General features: G+C 41.6%; 2 protein-coding genes across 5 annotated transcripts in view; both read right to left on the reverse strand.

Annotated features, from left to right (window-relative positions):
• Positions 1–7,659, reverse strand: part of LOC139107035 (trehalase) — a 35,557-nt gene extending 27,898 nt beyond the window's left edge. Inside the window, exon 1 of one of the 2 annotated variants that reach the window (XM_070664248.1) lies at positions 7,298–7,659. The gene's annotated coding sequence lies outside the window, so the exon portion shown is untranslated. Of the gene's footprint in view, positions 1–5,188; positions 5,566–7,297 lie in introns of those variants that run through there. The other variant, XM_070664249.1, reaches the window with a different exon arrangement.
• Positions 7,660–14,024: 6,365 nt separating this feature from the next.
• On the reverse strand, positions 14,025–20,741 carry LOC139107031 (histone lysine demethylase PHF8). Of its 3 annotated transcripts, none has more exons than XM_070664240.1 (13): positions 20,537–20,741; positions 20,031–20,116; positions 19,652–19,930; positions 19,431–19,572; positions 18,899–19,348; positions 18,623–18,824; positions 17,698–18,536; positions 17,583–17,633; positions 17,110–17,294; positions 16,832–17,034; positions 16,517–16,564; positions 15,918–16,101; positions 14,025–15,832 (listed from the first exon to the last, which is right to left on the reverse strand). In XM_070664240.1, exons 1-13 carry the CDS (start codon positions 20,632–20,634, stop codon positions 15,753–15,755), a joined length of 2,847 nt encoding a protein of 948 aa, XP_070520341.1. In that variant the 5' UTR covers positions 20,635–20,741; the 3' UTR covers positions 14,025–15,752. The 3 variants fall into 3 exon arrangements, with proteins under 3 accessions (XP_070520341.1, XP_070520340.1, XP_070520342.1); XM_070664239.1 differs by having other exon boundaries at positions 17,110–17,303; XM_070664241.1 differs by lacking the exon at positions 16,517–16,564 and having other exon boundaries at positions 17,110–17,303.
• Between the last annotated feature and the right edge of the window lie 102 nt (positions 20,742–20,843).

Here is a 20,843-nt window from a genome sequence, read left to right on the forward strand (position 1 = left end):
CGTTTACGGATATTCGTATCCGTTGCAGATTGCGTGTAATCATTCTCCTCGCAGTGATTCCGCGAAGACGTGAATCACACTCTGCAAACCCGACAGATAAGAAGCGCCTACTCGAATTAATAATAGCCAAAATTATCTGGACCAATTCGCGAACCGATAACGAGCGTATGCTGGCCGCTGCGAAGGAGGAACAAGCCGGGCGGAATCATTACAATTGCTAAGCAGCAAAATTAATTAGCTGCAAGCTGCACGCCGCTTCGTAGAATATTAAATAATCGTGATTGTTTGCGTAACACTGTTAAGTAATACCGAGTGGGATTCTCAGACCTGCACCGCGAGCAATTCTCTTTAATAGGCTGAGATATGAAATAATTAAGTGCGTTTATGTTTTGCTAGTATATCTTTTTCGAGAGAGAGATAAGACGCGACACTTATGCCCGGGGTAAATTTATTATATTATATCCAACAGCTTCGGTAACCTTCAGCATCCCAATTCGTCACCTCGATATTCTCAGATAATTACGAAACTTAATAGATACAATTGCGTGCAAGTATCAATAACTGCGCTCTAATTTACGGACGCCACACGAGGTTCTGCCGCGACTCTGCCCGGTAAATACGCAATCTGCAACGATAGGAATGTTGCCAAAGCGGATGTTGATATACGAGTCGCTAACAAAGGTAAAAGTAGTTCCACTTTCCGCCCGATCGATCGTGGATCGTGCCAATACGCGGCAGCGCTTTATAAATCCCTCGAATCGTCGTCTGCAAATTTATTCTTTACCTCTAATTAATTAATTCTCTCTTGATGGAATTTTTTTTCCGCTCAAATGTTTGCGAATATAATATTTGCCGGTAATAAAATTTATTCTATTTCATCAAATTTTATTCGCGTGTGATTCGTCACGTTGCCTCGGCCGTCGATAAATCACGCGTGGAAAGTAAACCTGACAACGATTAAAATAATAATAAAATCGTGCAGGTGATGGACGGTTGAATGATTAAAGCCTCGCCGCGTTAATGCGGAGCCAAAGTCCACGAAATGCGTGGCGTTACGTCATCGACGGGGTCTCGAGTGCGGGGCGAAGTGTACGTGAGAGCGGACAGTCGATCGCGTCAATATTTAAAATTTAATATTCGTCACGATTATTTTTATTCGGCCTGAGATTTCGAGATCGCTTGCGACGCGATTCGCGAGCCGCAGTTCGAAAGCCGGCTCCGAGAACCCGGGTTGAGAACCGGCTTGCTCGGTCGAGCCCCTCGACCGACAGTCAATCTACCCAATCAGTGGCTTTCTCGCTGTGACGTCGCAGTCATCAAGTCATTAAGTGCAAGCGGGTTTATTCGTCGGGTCGCGCGGTGCTCATTACGGGACGCTCTATTGATAAATCGGTCAAAGTCACGTATATTGTTCCAATCGTTGCGGCAATCGAGCGTCACCGGATCGCTAAACAATGTCATTAGAAATGTAACTGTTAAATTAGTCGCTCACGTCAATCTCTTTCTACAATCATCCAATAGCGGGCCCTCCGATCGAACTGAAATTCGTTTCGTAAACCGCTTTCGAAATAGATGATGAAAACGGATAATAGCGAGACGGAGCTTTCGAATAAATAATCTTTCAAGAAATCGTCAACTCTTTAAGTTGCTTGCTCGAAAGCCACCAAAGGTTAATTACTAGACTAATTCTTTTTTTTTTTTGAGAGAGAGAGGAGAGTAAATTAAGAATGTGTTCTTGCAAAGTGGAAGCTGAATTAATTCACGATATCGACAGTCGATTGATACGTCGACGCGAAACGATTCATTTACATTAAACGGAAGTACGTGACGCGATTCGAAATTTCCGTAAACAATTGGATAACCGACGTAATTGCAGCGGAGATTCTCCGTGCGATATTCGCGGCGGGAATATCATTGTCTCCAATGACGCGAGGTAATCGTGCAAGTTGACGTCAACGAATGCGATTTCCGATAGCGAACTGCGCGTTAACGGCCGTCGTGTACGCAAATTACGTCGATAAAAATTGTTAAAAAATATAAGGACCTTTTATTACGCGTAAAACGGAACGCCAGAGCGGCTGAGAAAATAACGTGTTTACAGCAGCTGAAATTTGTCATGCAATCCATTTAAGTATCCCAAAAGGGGGAGGGAGGGAGAGTCCAGCGGCAGACTGGTTATCGCGTGGGTTCCGATATGAGAACCACTCGAGGCGAGCCCCTCGTTCGACCAGCTGGGTCGCCAATCGCGCGCAATTTCGCTACCAACGCCTACGGAATCGGCGAATCGCCGGCGTAGGCTCGACCTGGCACCTTGCACCACGCAGCGGCTTTCTCTCCTGCCGCCGTCGCGACCAACCGCGAGAATTCCGAACCGATAATCGAGTCGCGCGAACTTTGGAGCAAGATATCGCCGTATCGCGCTGCGACAATAAGCTCGCGCTTGCTCGTCACCGCGGGCTGTGACGACACGCGTACGCTCCCGTTGACATTGGCGCGATAACGAAGGTACGTCACCACGTGACGCAACCGCGGAGATCGAAGGTACGCACCGACCGGATGATGGAATTCCTCGCGATGTTGCGTGCGCGGAACGGGTTCTCCGAAACGGGGATTACCGGAGGCTGCGTCGCGAAGAGCGGCGGACAGAGTTTTTACTACCGATTGATATGTCCTTAATGCAAACCGTTATCGAGCGATAAAGCGTGTATCGCAAGTGAATCATGCACTAATTGATTTGTATATCTTCGACGCGAAGGCTTAGTTTCAGAATTTTGCCTCCTCCCGTCGAATAATCTCTCAGTCCATCCGTATCGCGCGTTAATTCCCAGAATGATGAGATTGCAACACGATCCGCGAAGGTTAAGCAAACTGCAATTTTGCGGAGATTCTCTCCTCCTCTTTCCTCCGGAAAAAAAAAGAAAAGAAAAAAGAATATATATAAGAAAAAAAAAAAAAAAAAGAAATCTAGTCGATCGCGGATCTAAATAATTCTCCACGTAAAAGTCGTGATAAATCGCGGAAAACGCGTCGGGTGGCATCTTTATGCGGGTGAAATTCCCTCGCGATTGATATACAGAGTCGCGGTTCGTTATTCAAGAAATTACCCAATCGGCGACTGCGCTTTTGCATCGCCGCGGACAAAGCAACGTCCGTTTTCGCTGACGCAGCGCTCGCGCGGCTGCCGACGCACGTTATATTCGCGTTCTAAACAAAAACTAAAAATAAGAAATCCGTCCTGACTATGTCACGTGAAAAAGGATCGGCCCGACGGATATTTAAAAGCTCCAGGGTGCTACGCCAGCTTGGAGACGATTAAATGGAATTCGAGCGTGCGAAAAGACGCGCGAGAAGCCGCCTTCTCTCTCCGCTTCTATTTATCTGGCCGTGAAATGACGTCGCCATGGCGTGATCCGCGTCGATGGTATATTAGGAAATACGTTGCGCTTCGCGTTAACTCGTCTAATAATATCGCGCGGCCCTGTAACTCGCTCAGATAGGTCGACATCAATCCTGGCACCGCGTCAACTTTGGCATACGAAATGCAACGGCCTCCTTCTCCGTTCGCAAACCGCGTTAATTTCGGCCGTATTGGCCACTCATTCACGCCCTCGACGCTTCGACCGCCGCTATTAAACGTTCACCAACGCTCCGCTTCAACCCACCCCCTCCGGAGAAAAAAATCAGACGTGGCAGGGATGAAGGAAATCGTTCGCGAAGCGGTCGCAAAAAAAAATATCAGAGCAACAGCCCCGGGAATCAACGCCGCTAAATGTGGAGCGAATATTGGAATTTATGGGTCGAACGACTGCTCGTTATCTGAAATAGCACGATAATTCTTCAGTGGGGACTTTTTTACTTGTCGACGAAAATATATAGAGATAGATATTTTCTGTGATATTACGACTCTGTGATGGTCAAGAATCACATTGTTGTGCGTTATTTTGTAGAGAGTTCTGCCGTTTCTTAATTATTTCAAAGTAAACCGATCGCAGCGATTACAATTTTAATTATAATATAATTTTACCTGTACAGATCTTTTTTTATTTTATTTTATTTCTTTTTTGTTACGAGAGGAAAATTTGCGCAACAAATGATGCGGAAAATCGCGATCTGCTAATGTCGCACCGTGTTTCGCGGCTAGTAGCGTCGTTTAGCATCCTTCGCAGATGCCGTGAAATTGATTCGCGCCTAATTCAAACTGGTTCACTGGCTTTGACACGAGGCACAGTAGGTTTCCGCTCGCGAATCAATGTCACGCGCGCTAATTCGTCCGAGGAGATAACAGAAACTCCAATTCGAGATCTTAGTTCGCCGATAAGTGTAAGGCCGGGGCGCTGCGGCGGCGCACGGATGATTCCGGGTTAATTACAATAATCCGTCTTTTTCCGGCTCTCGCGACGAATGTAAATCGAAGCCTTCGACCGGCTACGTCCGAGAAGCGCCCGTCAATGGCGACATTCGAAAGGACACTGGGTGCCAATGACATCACGTCCGCCGTCCTTCGGCGGGCACGCGCGCGAAATGGAATTTCAGATGGGAACACGACGGCGTGACTTCCACGTTGGTTATTTCTTAACAACATCTCAATTTTCGCTTTCCTGAACGGCATTGCTTTTCCCTTAGTAACGTAACGCGGAGTCAACAGTTGCGTCTAAAAATACGCGCGTCCGCAACTATCCCGATCGCGGCGGGGAATCCGTTGCATTTCGCGAGAAAGATCGAGTGTTTTGCATTAACTTTTAGCCCGCGCGAGCCGAAGGAAACACAAGTTTCTCGCGTGGTGTATCGAGGACAGCGCGGTTTAGATCACGCAATTTCACCGTGAAATTCAACACAATATTACGGGACGAAAAATACAAATTAAATTGCAACATCTTTTTTAAAATCAAAAAATTTAAAGTTATCGCAAAAGCTTTTCGTTCAATTTTTATATAATATACGCTCGAGATATTTGTCCCCAGGTTCAAAATTTAATCCCGACGCATCAGTCGTAACTTTCCGCTCTTTAATTACTGGTCGGTTCATTTAGTGCGTTATTATGTAACGCGTAGGAATATGCCTCATTAGACACCCGCTTACGCACACAGACGCGGGATGAAGCCGACGTGCTCGCGGAGGCGTTCGGAATTTTCTAGACACGTGCTAATTTGTAACGCGACTCTTCTCCGGTTTAAAACATGAAACGTACCTTCGCATTCTCCTCAGCGTGCAGCAGGCGGAGGGCAGCGCTTGTTTACGTGGGAGAAAAAAATAAGAAAAAAAGAAGTCCAGGTATTCACTAAAATTTTCGCGGGCACTATCGGCGTTTACCGCGAAAAGGAATTGCGAGTCGCGGGCACAAGACTCGAACCGGATCGGATTTTTAATCGCGGCTTCGCTGACGAAACCGACCTGCCTCCTTTATCGCGAAAGGAGACGCGAAAAACGTCGGGGACCTCACGATGGTGCCGCGTTACGTATGTGACTGGCAGACTCGCTCGTGCGAGTGGTATCCGAGACTGCCTCGCGCACGAGTTGGAGTCTCTCCGCTTCCACCACCCAGCTGCCGAATCAGGGCCGAACTCGGTCGTACAAAGTGAACAAGGCACGGAACACGCGCTGGTGTTACGAACGATCTCGCAATTCGCATTACCGCGGAAAAGATAGCCTCTCGCGCTCCCCCGAATCGAAAATACCTTCCGCTCGCAACTAATCGCGGAACCTCGCCGAGAAAAAGGGACTTCCAGCGATGATTAAAGAGCGCGAAGGACCGTCGGTTAACTTTGACGATACGTCGAAGTTGGCCCGGTCGCCTACTTTCTTCTCGTTCCTCAAACAAGACCGATTAATGGTTTCTTTACTTAGTTAAAAAAAAAAAAAAAAAAAAAAAAGAACGCGTCTGTCGTGTAAAGAAATACGCTACCTGCACTCGAGTTTTGAGACCAATTTGTCATGCTTCTTTGAAATCCGACGAGGAGACACAAAGTCGGATCCTTGACGACTCGAACTAAAAGGCTTTACGAAGATCTAGACGTAGTTTTCGTGTCTCTTACATGAATGTGATGAATATTTGTTTGGGTCCGAGGTTCAAGACGTTATTCAATTAAAAATGTCAACGCGAATAAAACGTCTTGGTCGATAAGGAAATAGAATAAAAACAAGACCGTATGTATGATGTAAATTTTTTCATGGTTGACTAAGATCAGGAGAAAAAAAGTGATCTTTTGGTAAACGGAGCGACCCGGAATGAACTGGTTTAAACGTATCGGTTTACGTATTTTTATATAACGAAGCATCACGTTCGATTGCCGGCCAACGCGTGTGCGTGATAGGCGCGTAGCCGGACGAAGTTCAACGGAGAGCGGCGACAACCGTAGCACGTGTTCATTCACTTTGCGCCCGGAATTACGTGGAGGGGAAACCTTTAACCTTTGGCTATTTTCGCGTTCGATTCGGCATATCTTCGGAATTATTTGCGCGCGACTGTCTCCCGTGTCAGAAGAAAAAACGACAAAAAAAAAACAAAAAAAGAATCGCGTGGACTGTCGGTTGCTGGTAAGCTCGCGATCGGAGCACCTTATCGGAGTCGTCAATTGGCGACATTATAAACGGAATTGACATGTTCGTACAGTAATAACTTAGTCGCAGATCGACTTTGCGTGAAAACTATCTCGGTTTGTTGTGCGGTTAACCGCGGAGATACGCTACGCGTTCTAGTGCAATCACCGCCATAAATTTCTAAACGCATATTAAATGAATACGAAAATAAGACACACTTAATGATATTACATACACGTTTGCACGATGGAATATTTCATATTCCATTCGCGCGACTTTAATTTTCTTATTGTCGGAAAAATAAAATTTTATTTTCTTAAAAGCGCGATATTAATCATTTTTATCATTTTATAATTCTCGTATTCACATTTCATTTGTTTGCGATTATTATTAATTTATTTGCACATTTTAACGATCTGTCAGTGAAGCTCGTACCGATCCTTGATAATTTTAATACGCTTTCGCTCGAGCAAAACGCGCAGTTTTTACAAACAGCCCCGTTAAAAAATTGCATCTTAATTGCATTCCAGTGGCGAGTGTTTCAAAAATAATAAACATGTTATTCCGTTTAGTCGATTAAAATTCACTCTTATCGTTATTAATTAGTAGAAAAAAAAAATTAAGCAGCACGCAGAGAATGATCGAGCGGAGATATAGGTCGCGTGAGAAATGCAATTAAAAGATCACCTCGGGAGTTTCTGCAAATCGCTATCGATCAGCCGATCAATCTATTCGAGAAAAAAAAAACCTTTGCACGTACCGTAACCTTGGATTTCTTTCCGTTGCGTCCTCAACCTTGACGCACACAACCGGGTCGGGCAACACGCAATAAAAACGAACTTTCTTCACAGTCCGATTGACTCGTTGAATGAAAAAACCGCGCACTCGACTCTCGCCGTAGCAACCGGTCTTCGAAACTCAGACGCGTCGACGGAAATCGAATGCTTCGGTCCCACGAATTTTCCGCGAGTTCTTTTAACGCGAGACGTACCGACGCAACAAGCAATCGCCCAAGAAAAACCGCTTTATTTCTATTCTCTAAAACGCTTAATTTTTAATAAAAAAAAAAAGAAAAATTCTCTTCTTATTTTTGCCTTGGATATCTTTTCTTTTGTCTTCGCCAAGTGACAAGTGTCGGCTTATCGAGTATCGGTTGCGGCGTTTTTTTTTTCTTCTTTTTTTTTTCCTTTTTTAAACCGGCGTGCGATAGCGTGACCGTATCAGCGAACAAATGCGAAGGACCTCGTGTGAAACTCGGTTCGACGATAGTGCACGATGCTACGCGACAACGATACGCACACAAAGAAGGAAACGCGCACGTCCGCGAGCGAACTGCAGAGATGTCGATGCGCCGACGTTCGATCGTGGACTAACGCACCGGGGACCGCCAATCGTCTTATAAGTGCCATATAATCATCGCCGACGTCGGCAATTATCACGACCGCGACGTCGCGGATTATACAATTAATATTACGCGACAATAACGGATTACAAAGGCCGAGGTACCGTTCACGTACGGGCGCTAAGTATTTCGATCATGGGAAGGCGCCGGGCAGCCGAATCAGGTGCGAGATCGTTACGCAATCCCTTTGTACGGTGCGCCGCGTGAGCTTCGTTTTTTTTTTCTTTCAAGAAAGTGCACAATAATGTGGTATCTGCCTGCATCGCGTGTCACGAGACGCGTGCACGCGTCGTGAATACCTCCGGGTACGGACGTGTCTGATACGAAGATATATTTGCGGATTTATCGCGCGGCCGGCTGGAAAGAGCACGTATCGACTGCGACGCATTGAATCCGAATTTCTAGAGCACACATAGAGGCGCGTGAAAACGAATTTTCTAGAGCGGAGTGCCTATCAACGCGACGCGCGACAATGGACCGCTTAATTAAATTTTTCGCAAACCCTAAGAAAATAAAATGGGGCACAATTTACTACCGCGATTAACGTCAGCGGGGTTTCTGAACGTCGCTGCTGGAAAACCACTGATTGAGGCTCGAGCCTCAATTTTTGCCGCGGATTTTTCGACGATTAATTTTCCCGACGGCCTTTGTACTTTCCCGCGGATGCAATCGCGGCTCTCAGGCGCGATTACGCGATTATTCACTCGCAGGTATTCCTATTTTGATCGGATCCGGCAGGTGACTCAGGTGAACAGATAGAACTTCGCCGGCGGGATAGAACCATCGCGAGAGCGCCGTTGTTTCCCGAGAATCGCGCGAAACACGCCGCGGATGCATTTCGGACTCCCGTGCGGAAAGTTTTCTTCTCGTAAACGTTCCCGCGATTAAACGGCCGGGTCATCGGAGAATTACCTCATCTTTTTCTCTCTCTCTCTCTCTCTCTCTCTTGCGCGACGAGTCCGTTCGCCGGCAAGGTTAATACCGAGGGATAAACCGCTGACTAAAATCTGTACATTAACGCCTATTAAAGCCTAAAAATGGCCACCAATGCCCACTAGCGCATCGAATCTATACGCCGCAAAAAAAAAAGTTCAGCGTTTATCCCTCGGTTAGTACAGACGGCGGGCTTGCGTGAGCTTACACTCACGCGCTCACGCACACGACCTCGCGCCATGTATGCATAAAACTCGAACGTGATTAGCCCGATCAATTACACGCTTCGATCGCAGACGGTAGAATAATCAACTACTACGTCGTCGCGTTCTCGACACCACGAATAATCTCTCGAGCGTTTCGAATGGATAATGAAATTGCATATAAATTAGAAATGCAGTGCGATCACTCGCTGTCCCACCCTACGCCGCCCTTCGACGAAGCTGGCAGTTTCGTATGCAATTTATTCACGTGTTAATTAATTTTTTCTTTTTTTTTTTCCTCAACGCGAGTACTTCAATTTAAAGTCTACGTACGCGTCCCGGAATATGATAAACTGATAATCTTTTTAATTTCAATGTTCAAAGAATAAAAGATTCTTCTTTAATCGTACACGTTGCGTAACAATGAAATGGAATGCGCTCGTTTATCTTAAAGTTATTGTATGTTTTACTTTTGTTCTTTTTTATTTTATTTAATCGGGCCTATATAATATTATAATCTACGTGCGGGTTGTTTGAATAGTTCGAGGATCTAATTGCGCAACTTTTGAGTGCGCACGAGCAGAATAACAGATAACAGCTGGCTGCGTAATGAAAAATAACGACCGGTGTAAAAAAACAGTGCTCGGTAATAACCGGATCACTCACCTGGATCTAACGAGATGATACCGGTCGAGCTTCTTGCTGATCGGCTCGCGACGATGCTTTTGGTGGAACTGGTGATTCTGATTAGTGCGCTGCCCGCTGCAACTCAGGCAACGGCGAGCTCCTTGCCAAACAACCAGCATCACTGCAAAAGATAAAAATAAAATTATTAATAACGATAATTAATTGCGTAAATGCGTAGTTGACAAGACTAGGTAACGTAAAGAAACAAAGATTATTATCAGAGCTGTTAATTCTTTCGCTTTCTTGGCTTGAAAATTGTTAAGTATGCACGAAATAAAAAGGGACACGTTAACCGGCGTGATATTTGCGAAGTTCTAATCTTTAGATTGCGAGTATAGAGTCGCGTGCTCGTCCATTGATCCGGTTCACCCTTTGTCTGCCAGGAGAGAAACGTTACTCCGTTCGCGGAACGAATGAACGGACTTGAAATCGAACGGAGCGAGACGAGAATCTCGGAACGTTGCATATGTATATATATATATATATATATATATATATATATAATTTTTTTTTTTTTTTTTTCTCTCGTTATCGGCGCGCCGCGTTTGAAAATATTCCTACGAACAGCGATTTCTCTCGCCGATTTGGACAGCGATCGAAAGCGTCACGCGATAATCTCTACGTTTCCGAGCGCGATAAAGTCGGAGTCGCGAAATGTAGCGCTTTTGATACGCTTTCCGACCTTCGGCCTACCGTTTACGCCACGCACGTGATTTGCGGAATTCACGAGTCAGAGAAGAGATCCACGTTGATTCGCGTGACTTTACGCCGGCGGTCTCGAGACACGTCTTATCTTCGATTCGAGAGCAAGTCTATCGGATCAACGAGTCCGAAAACAATCTGCGATACGAATATCTGAAACCGCGAGAGACGAAAGAATCTCGCGAAGCAGATTTCTTTTTTTTTTCCCCTTCGTGCAACGTCACCGCACGGAATTTGTCGCATGCGACTTCGCCCGTCGAATTTGAAACAAAGGCACTCGCGCGAAGTGTACCGTTCATCCTGGCGTTCGATGGAAAAAAAATTACTGGAGCCTCTCGAGGCTACCGCGGACTCTTTCGCGACTGAATGACAACGCAAAAATATATATTGTGATGCAACAGAAAGTGCGGTCTGGTCGCTCTGTTAATCAAACTTACAATTAAATCGGCCAGCGCCGAGAAGGCCTAGAAGATTATCGAGAGACGTCTCGTGTTCCCTATTCGCTCTCCTCCCTCCCGTCCGTCCTCGCCTACAGATTTTTCCGGGTATCTTATCTCCGGCGCGAAGGACAAGCGAAGCGCGAGAGAATGCGGCACGTTCGGAACTTTTTAAACGACAGGGAGGGCGACTCGGTCACTCAGATTATTGTTGATTTAATCGTGGCTAGTTGGCCGCGACCTAACCTTTCTCTCGCGTGCGACAAATCACATACGAAAACTACTTGCAAAGCCGCGACAATGGATTGCGAGACGCGATACCGTTAGAACGCGACTCCCCGATCGCCAGGAAACGTTCTGACGTCAGCAGCGACGAAAGGGCGCTACTTAATTAAATTACCTGCGAGTTAATCAAGCTTCCGCATCTCGATTCGTAAATCTTGTAACCGCGTATCGATCTTTCCGCGTCGGCCATCGAAAGGACGTTGATCACCTTCGCAGTGAACTTGCCGCGTCTCGCGCCCGCGATTCCGGTGACCCGTACCAACTTCCATCGCTCGCTAACCGTTACGTAGAATTTGAACTTGCAAGCGTGCTCGCGCGCTCCGAACAATTGCGCGCGTGCACGCGACGACCACGTCTCCCTCTCCCTCTACCCCTCTGCTTGCGATAAAATCGTCTCTATAAAGCGCAATGCGCAACGAACGTGTATATACGTACCTCGAAAACGTCGAGCTCCACGCTATGGCGTCCCACGAATGCGTCCAGTTGCCGGGAGGACACGGGGAACCGATTGTCGCACTCGCGCTATCGATTCGCCCGCGATTTGCGACGGGTGCAAACGGAGACGCGTGCGCGCGTTTACTCCAAGGAGAAATCGTCCGTGTGAAATCGACGGCGACTTCGGTAGCGGCAAACGGGGAGCACGCGACCGAGCTCTCGCCGACCCGTGTCCGCCGAACGACACGTTGAACGACGTGGGTAGATGGATGGACGGACGGACGCACGCACGCACGCATACACTCACGAGCGGCGGGCAGGCGGGCGGAAGGGCCACGCACTCGTTGCCACGCTCGGGTACGCGACGCGACCGACAAACGACGTATACTGCAAGGCGGACGGCTGCAGACTGACCAAGACTGACGAAGCGACCGCGGCGCCCTCCCGCATCTTTTTACCCGGCGCGTACAAAAAAACGCATGCGCACTGGGTACGCTGCCGGCACGGACCCAAGAAACAGCCGTCCTTGTTTGTTTACCGCGCGTTATCGCTCGCGATATCGGAGCGAAACGCACGACCTGAGACGCACGACTCGCCACGTATAATTCGCTTCCGCGAAGAAGGATTGGTCGGCCACGAAACGTCGAGCGTAAAAAAGAGACGCGCTGCCGGTCGGCGATGAACTTCAAATTTCTTTTCAACAGCATGAATTGAGCCGTAATAAACAAGTTGAGAGTTACACGCGACTTACAATTTCTCTCTCGACGGCAACTGTTTTTGTCCGTCGAGTTTTTTTTTGATCAAGTTAAAGAAACAATATAAAAACATTTCGCAAACGCCGATTCGTGTACTTATTCTAAAGCGTAATTGGCTAAGGATGTATTCGAAATTTATTTAGAGCGCTAACGATGCTGTTTTGAATAAAATGTTAATATGTAGCAAATTAATAAGTAACGAGAAAATCAAAATGCATTCCTGTTAAGTTGCCTGTATTACGTTGCAATGTTTAAAAGGAAATTTCTATGCGCGCAAAAAAAAAAAGAAAAAAAATATCGATAGAATGCAAGTAACCACAATTAATGAATCCAACATTTTATTCAGCAATAATTACGAACACGATGAAAAATTCGGCTGCTTCACGACCAAGTATTTGCGATCCGCTTTATAATATACCCCGAGACTTTACAAGTCACCTCTCTTTCGTACGACCGCAAATTGTCGAGGACTCGATAACTTCTAAAGAGTTGTAAAAAGTTGCGAGGACGAAATTTCAAACATCGGTGAAAGAACGCTGCGTTTCGATTAGATTATTTCACTTCGAGATCTTCGGAAATATGTACACTAATTTTTTTTTTTAGCAATAACAAATGCATCGTGCTCGTGAAAGCGCCGATGCATCGTTTATCCGAATGAGAACAATGAGTCTCGGCTTGAATTAGAAAAAAGCATTTAAAAATCTTCGTGGCGACGAACGTCGACCTTCTACCGACGCCGATAACTTTAATCTCGGTTTGATTTACTTACTTAATTCTTAGAACCAGAGATAAAAGAGATGAAGTAAGTTAAACCAAGATTAAAGTTAGATTTGCATTGAAGGAAATGGACGTAAGTCGCGTTAAATCGTGCAACAATCTTAAGAATACTTCGAATATGCTATTGTTACAATAATATTGTACGCGAAAATGCTGCGCTTTTACAAACGGCGTGACAAAAAGAGAGCTCTCGTACACCTCAAAAATAAGTGTTATTTCAGTCTCTAAAACTTAACGGTTTAGCCTCGCGATAGTTTCTCTCATCGAGCGTCGAAACTCCGTTATCGTCTACAATTTCATGAACACATTTGAAATATACTGATACCTCCTGACGGGACTTCGTCACGGATTTTCTGTCGCGCGCGTTTGATGCGCAAGGTATTACAATAGAAACACCGTTAATCCTTAATAAAAAACGAGCTGAGATATCAAATAAATACGACTCCCAAAATGTAAGATAAACACTCTGTAAAAAAATATATGTATACATGTGTTGTCTATGCATGTACATCTATATCATTTTGTATAATTCTGTAAGGTTTTATGTACGGTGCATACATAGATGCTGAATGAGTTCATTAAACAAGTACGCTAAATTACTAAAGCGATCGTGTAGCTTGAATTTGTAATGCTAAGCGAAGCAACATTACTTTTAAAATAATTTTTGAAAGGAATATTGCTAAAATCATTGAAAAAAAAGTGTAGAATTTATGAAGGCCGTCGTATACAAACGTTTTTCTGATCTTGTAACTTTCCAGCCGAACAAAGTATTCGTTTGTTCGTTTGTTTTGTACGAACGTTTCAAGCGGCACGCATTAGCACGAGTATTAAAAAATAATTTGTGTTAACAGACGCAACACTTGCCTGTGTAAACTTGTTAAAAAAAGAAAAAAAAAAGACAGACAAGCAATCACTTTGCTCTTTTGTTTTTTGAATGCCATATGTATTTAAAGGCGTTGTGTGAAAAATTTAATTAATATGCCAATAATAAGGATATGACACGCGTTAAATGTTACAGGTGATTGCTTGCCACACGTTTAAGCAACTTATAAATTTCGTAGTGCTAATAACAATAATATAAATCGCAATACTTATCACAATATATTAGTATTAAACGATTAATAAAAATTCTAACATTACTGAAACCTCTAAAATAAGTCTATCTTCGGACAAGGTCGCAAACGATCTAATTTTGGGATTAATTTTAACATACGTACGTAAATTATTAAGTAGAAAAGATTTGTATCGGGACACGTCCATTGTTTCTTCAAATAATGCCAGTGTTCTCGAAAATTATCAGACAATACGAAGAACCTAACTTATTAAGTAGAAGCAAACTATAATTATTTTTCTCTTACTGAACTATACCTCTTTCGGTATATTGCATCTTTATATGTATCTTACATTTTGTATCATAGGAAACAGGTACAACATGTATATTAGGTAACTCAATTTCCTGTGCGATACAACATAATCCCTTATGTTATTTTTAGTATTTCATATCGATCAAATTACACTTTACACATATGTAAGTTACATATAAAATATTTCGCTGACAGATACGTCTTAATTTGTTTTTTATTTTTGTAATAAGTGTAAAAAAAGAACTAAATTAATGTTCTACAGCCTCTCTTTGTGATGTACATAAACTAGATGGCAATTGCTAATTAAACTGCTACACATGTGACATCAAACAAATTAGTAAATTAGCATAAAAATTACGTATGCGATTATTAAAAATATTCCTGTGATAACAATAATTATAGAACTAAGTCTGCTTAAATATTAGTTCATTCAGATATTATTTATGTTTTTTCTATCATAAGAATGCAAAGGAAAATTTATAATTGATATTTGACTTATATATTTAAATTAAAAAATGACAATCGTCATTTTAAATATAAACATACTTTTCAGTTAATATTCTACGTATCAATTAAACTACCATTGCATCAACATGTGAGGAAAATACCAAAGTGATATCGAAATAAAGAATGTACTTATTATAATAATTTGGAATTAGAAAGTATGTAGAGAACTGTGCTATGCTAATACGCATTCTAAAAAATGCAAAAATATGTAACGCATGAGAAATTTTCTGCGTTCTTAATAATGGACGGTGAAATATTTACTTGCTACTTATTAAAAAAGAACATCTATTACCATAAAACTGAATCATTATTAGATTTGCTAAATCTAACCTCCTATTAGTCATAAATTAATCAGATATGACCTTACTGAAATTAAAAAAAAAACTTTAAGTTGGGACAGATTTTCCTTCCAGATCGCTGTTAATTAAATTACCACTGGAAGTAATCACATAAAGCATTAATGACTTATCGTTACAATATAAATATCGTCTTACGGAAATATCAAGATATCAAAAGTCATTATATATATTCGTTTATAATTAAACATGACGTAATAAATATAAGTGTCTCTTAGAAAATGACGCTGATCATGACGCTTTACAATTAATTCGCTTTTAAGGTGTGTATCATCTAGATGAAGGTTTTAATATTTACATAATAATGTACAACTATATGATTTTATACAAGTGAAAAATGATGTGATGTTTTTTTTTACATACTAATTGTATCTAGTGCATCATTTTATGAAGTTTCAGAATTTTCCCCAAACGCTGTTTCGCCGTCTTCATTCCCTTCTTCGGTTTCCGTTCTGAAAGTCACAAGTAATCGTCTTTCTTCATGCGTATTTTTAAATAAAAAATTAAAATGTGCAAATAATAAAAATTGGTACTTACCAACTGGAACGGGTGCTGCAAGTTTTGCTTTAACATCTTTAAGTCTGTTAGGACTTGTCAATATTGAACCAAAACCAGTGGACGATTTTATAACATTTTCAGAAGCCGCAGTAGACGATGTGGTACCCACTGCAGGGACCACAGAATCCTTTTGCTTCTTTTTATATGTCCGTTTATTAGTACTCTATTACGCGCATAAAATTAATTATATTAATTTACATATTTTATTGTTTTTTTTTTATTATAATAACATAATAAAAACGGAAAAAAATTGATGAGGTAGAAAGATTATAGAGTGTATCATCCGAATAAAGATACATAAATATATCTTTGATGATCCAATCTATAAACTAACGATGACAAATCGTAATCTAGCGATCACTACAAATGTGCACTAAAAAGAAAGTGGAGGCTAATTAAAAAAAAAAAGAAACTAAATATAAAGATTAAATAATTAAAACATTAAAAAAAACAAAATGCAAAACTTAAAGATCGTAATTATAATACATACAACTAAATATGTATAACTGAAAAGCTATAGGAAAGTATAGTACTACAGAATTTTATATGAAATTGCAAAGATCGAAATAAATGCCTACCAATTTCTTCTTGGTAACCTTCTCCATGTCGCTATCCAGGTATTCATCCTATGTAAAATGTATATGCAAGAAACACGGAATTATGATATTTAAAAAAAAATTGTGAATTTTAAAACGTTTATTAAATACTAACTAATGACCAATAGCGATATGAAAATGTATTATTATCATAAATACTATTTTTTATAAATGCTGGATACATTTCTAATTGGATTGGCATCGGGATAATTAATGATTGGGTAACAAAATAATTTATTTGCATTTGGTAAAGCGTATGAATTCGTGTAACGTTTAACGAGGTAATAATTTTCTTACCGATTGTTTCGCTCGTTTCGCTGCAGCTGCTTCGAGACCCTTTTCCACTGATGTTTTCTTCACGCCTTCTCGTGCCGGTCGATTTGTCTTTGGTAAAAGAGGGCCTACTCTTGCTTTTGGGTTCCATGCTTCATCAATTTGACTTTTTGCCTTAGGTTTAAAAATATAATCTTCGTCGTCAGAAGCATCTAATGCTGGATAAACTGTAAATAATATAAATTAAATAATAATATCACAGAGAAATATTACTATAAAAGAATCTTTTATTTTATACGCACTAAAATCATCGTCTTGATGGACCTTGTCAATATTTTCTATTAATTGATCATCATCTTCGTCATCGTCATTTTGCTGGATCTTAGCATGTTTCTTTGACGATTTCGTAGAACTACTCGTTGTAGAATAACTCTGCTGGCTGAACGATAACATCCCAGCAATCGCCTCCCGTGTGGACGGTGACGCCCTGTCAGAACTGACCGTTTTCAATTTATAAATACTAAGACATCAAAAAATCAAATACATTCCTTTTTACGGCTTAAAATTAAAAAATCTTTTAGTATCCATGACAAATTTTCATGCTTAAGAACTATACTGCATTCATTCTATGCCATTCAAACTCCATATTTTTTTATCTATCGCGGTTGTAAATTTTTTTTTTGTCTATAAAGAAGTCGAAAAATATTTTCCTTCTGAGACCATTTACAAAAGCTAAAACACGAAAATCAGATATTTATAAGACAATTTAACTTACCCAGTGGGCGGTGGCATGGGTTGACTGTACTGTGGAATTGTAGTTGACGGCCTGAAATTATTTTTCGTTACAATCATAAATCATATTATTACGAAACAGTTAAATTTATACATACGTGACATCAACTCTTGGAGTGCTATTTCCAAGAGTGTATGCTGACGCTTTCAATAATTCCTCTATACCATTCTTCGGCGCATTACTTAATACGTCGATATTGCCATCGTAATCACGCTTGATTCGTTTCGCTCTTGGTGCCCGTTTCCGTTTTTGTGATTCATCTATTACGAGACCATAGTCACTTTCATTGCTACCATCGTGAAAATCATATACGGACGATGTTTGATTCCACGGTAGCGAATCCTTCGACGTCTCGAAGGAGTGACCAGTTATAATATTGCTACCATAAACATTTATATTGTCGTTTGTACTTCTAACAACCTCATTGTTGCCGAGCTTAAATCTAATCACCGTAGGGCTTTGTTTTCCTGGCTTGGATAATCGTCGTTTATTACTATTGGTGGGTTTTTCTGGAGCAACCGCTCTAACCACCGTGCTCATAATCGGTTTCGGTAATGTGAGCTTTAAGGGCGGTCTTGCTAATGGCTGTTCTATCAAAGCGGGTTGCATTTTATTTGTTTCCTTTAACGTCGCTTTATTCGCCTCTTTTAGTGTCAATTTATTCGTTTCTTTTAACTTAACGTTTGCTTTGTTTGTTTCCTTTAACGTTGCTTTATTAGCTTTAATAGCATTATCGGCCATCTTATCGGCATAATCAAAATCTACAAAATCTTTATTTAATGGCTTCCTCTTTTTTCGCTTACTCTCACGTTCCGGCTTCGGCGGATTTAGAGATATTAAGTACCGTTCTGCATGTCGTATTTCTTTACTGAGATCTTTCAGTAATTTTTGACTGTTTATTGTGTTCGGTATTTGACCACGGCTAACCATGCTGTACTGAAATTAATTAATTTTTATTTTATAAGCTTTCATAATTTAAAATTAAAATTATATACATATGAATAACAATATTTTTAACTTACATCCTTATCTGTATTCCATTGTTTTAAAATTCCAAGTAATGCTTTAACGCCTTGCAAAAAATACGGAGGACATTTTTTTCCTTCGTTATTTAAGTCCTTTAATTCTTTTAATAATTTCTTAGCCGCAAACCAATTAATTGTTTCGAATCCAGGATATTGAAATTTCGCTGGAGTCTTCATTTTTCTTTCCAATTCATATATTCTACAAAATAAAGAAAAAAAATTAATAAATAACTTTTTTTATTGTATCAATCAACGATAAAATTTTTTACTTACTGTATTTGCATCTGAATATTGAGACTGTGCACGAAATTTCCTCCAAAAACCAAAGAATCTACTGGCGTGAGCACTGCATGTATCCAGCCAGTGGGAATCATCATAGTCTGGCCTTGTTTAAGCACACATTTGTAGCATGCGTCGGCCTGATCTCCGAAGAAAGTTTCGCTCTGCGTCGAACTGCACATCCAATGCTGATACAACTGTAAGTTTGCTGGCGTGGGTTTGACGAGATAAAATACTTTTTCGCCACGCAGCACGTGATACCACACGGACGTGCCGCCGAAGTCGATATGAAAATCTGTGAAACTGTCTTTGACTCCCATTAGGCAATACTTTTGTACTTCTGGTCGTTTTATATCACTGTCCTCAGGCCAATCGCGCGGCCACACCGAATTAACCCAGTCAAGTTTGCGCGCGATGTACGGTGCTTCAACCAGTGACGAGAGACTGCAATTTTTTTATCAAATTACACATTCTATGAAAATAACTTAACAAGCCGTGTACGGCAAGGCAATGAATATTGGTATACCGAGTGTTAGTAAATTCGAGACTTATGACATTAAATATTCTTGTTCGGGAGGGAGAGTTGTAATATTCTACAAAGTCTTTTAATTTCATACGTATGTTACTTTGTCTAGTAACATCGATCACGTCCATGTCTCGATCACCACCTGAAAGTAATAAAAAAAAATCATGAAAGCTATGTACATATAAAGTAACATATTTTCTAATTTTTAATAACTAAATTACCTATGTAATTTTCAACATCAATAACACTGAAATTTGATAAGGGTACAACCATGTCAAGTCCATCTTTTCCATCAATTATAATAGGATTTTCAAAACCATTGATTTGTAAATACTGAAAAGTTAATTGATGTCCTTTTACATGCTTCACAACCTCATCAGCTTTAGGAAAGTGTCTAGACTTCAGCTCTCTTATAAATACTGATGTTCCAGTTTGAACTGGCTTTGTATCAGCATCTTTTTCAGTGTAATCATGTCTATGCCAATTTGTTCTAACTTTCACTGTAAAATAAAATGTTAAAAAAATATTATTAAAGTTCATAAGTATACAAATATATATTTTACTATTTAATAAAAATATTTAATAAATCGATTTTCTTACTGAGAGAAGGACCACAGGTGGTTTCACATTTTGGACAATGGTACTTATCGAGATCTATTGTTACGTATTCCTTCAAATCCACACACCTGGAACAAACAACAACACTATAATATCTCATACATAATATAAAGTATAAATCACAAAAATAAAATTTAAAAAAATCGTCTGTGCGTACAAACAGGTGTTTTAACCGAGCGCAACGAGGCTCACCGGTACGTACTCCGATTAATATCATCGCGTCGAATGTACAAATGACAAACGTGAATAAACGCTTCGGAATTCGGAGTGACGCGCGGTAAAGGTTATGTTTTTGTTAATAAAACAATCGTACGCGGCGCGACGCCGGCGAAGTAGCATCGCGTAAATTGTGTCCCCGATCACGCGCGGAACGTGCGGACACTTGCAATCGCCGGAGAAGCTCCGGATTTCGTCCTGAAAGCCCCAGGTACGCGTGGGTTGCATTGCGAACGCACGCCTCCACGTATTTCGATGTAAACCGCGCTTACCCGCCGTGGTACCATTCCTTGCACACATCGCACTGTATCATGAACTGCTGGGGATCGTACGAACGACCGCAGAAGCAGTACGTGGCTGACGGCTCCATTTCCTTGGCGGTCACCCGGATCTGATACAACACCCGTGGCACGGTCCCGTCGACAACAAAGGCGGAGGTGGAGGCATACAGCGGATACAGATGCCATTCGATTTCTCCAGAAGTGCGTTCGCAAACTTACTCCGCACAGATTTTCAATATTCAGAATAAGTTTGCGGACGCATCCTACCGGCCAATCAGTGTGCCAAAAAAAAAAAAAT

This window comes from Cardiocondyla obscurior, linkage group LG12 (assembly GCF_019399895.1).
Source record: "Cardiocondyla obscurior isolate alpha-2009 linkage group LG12, Cobs3.1, whole genome shotgun sequence".
In the NCBI taxonomy this organism is placed as follows: Eukaryota; Metazoa; Arthropoda; class Insecta; order Hymenoptera; family Formicidae; genus Cardiocondyla; species Cardiocondyla obscurior.

Bases quoted from the DNA above. Each gene is read 5' to 3' on its own strand.
- LOC139107031 (XM_070664239.1), bottom strand. From the start codon at position 20,634: ATGGAGCCGTCAGCCACGTACTGCTTCTGCGGTCGTTCGTACGATCCC. The intron at 17,304-17,582 runs GTAAGTTAAATT...GAAAACGGTCAG, and splicing joins CCCATGCCACCGCCCACTGG to TTCTGACAGGGCGTCACCGT. The intron at 17,035-17,109 runs GTGCGTATAAAA...TATTATTTACAG, and splicing joins CCATCAAGACGATGATTTTA to TTTATCCAGCATTAGATGCT.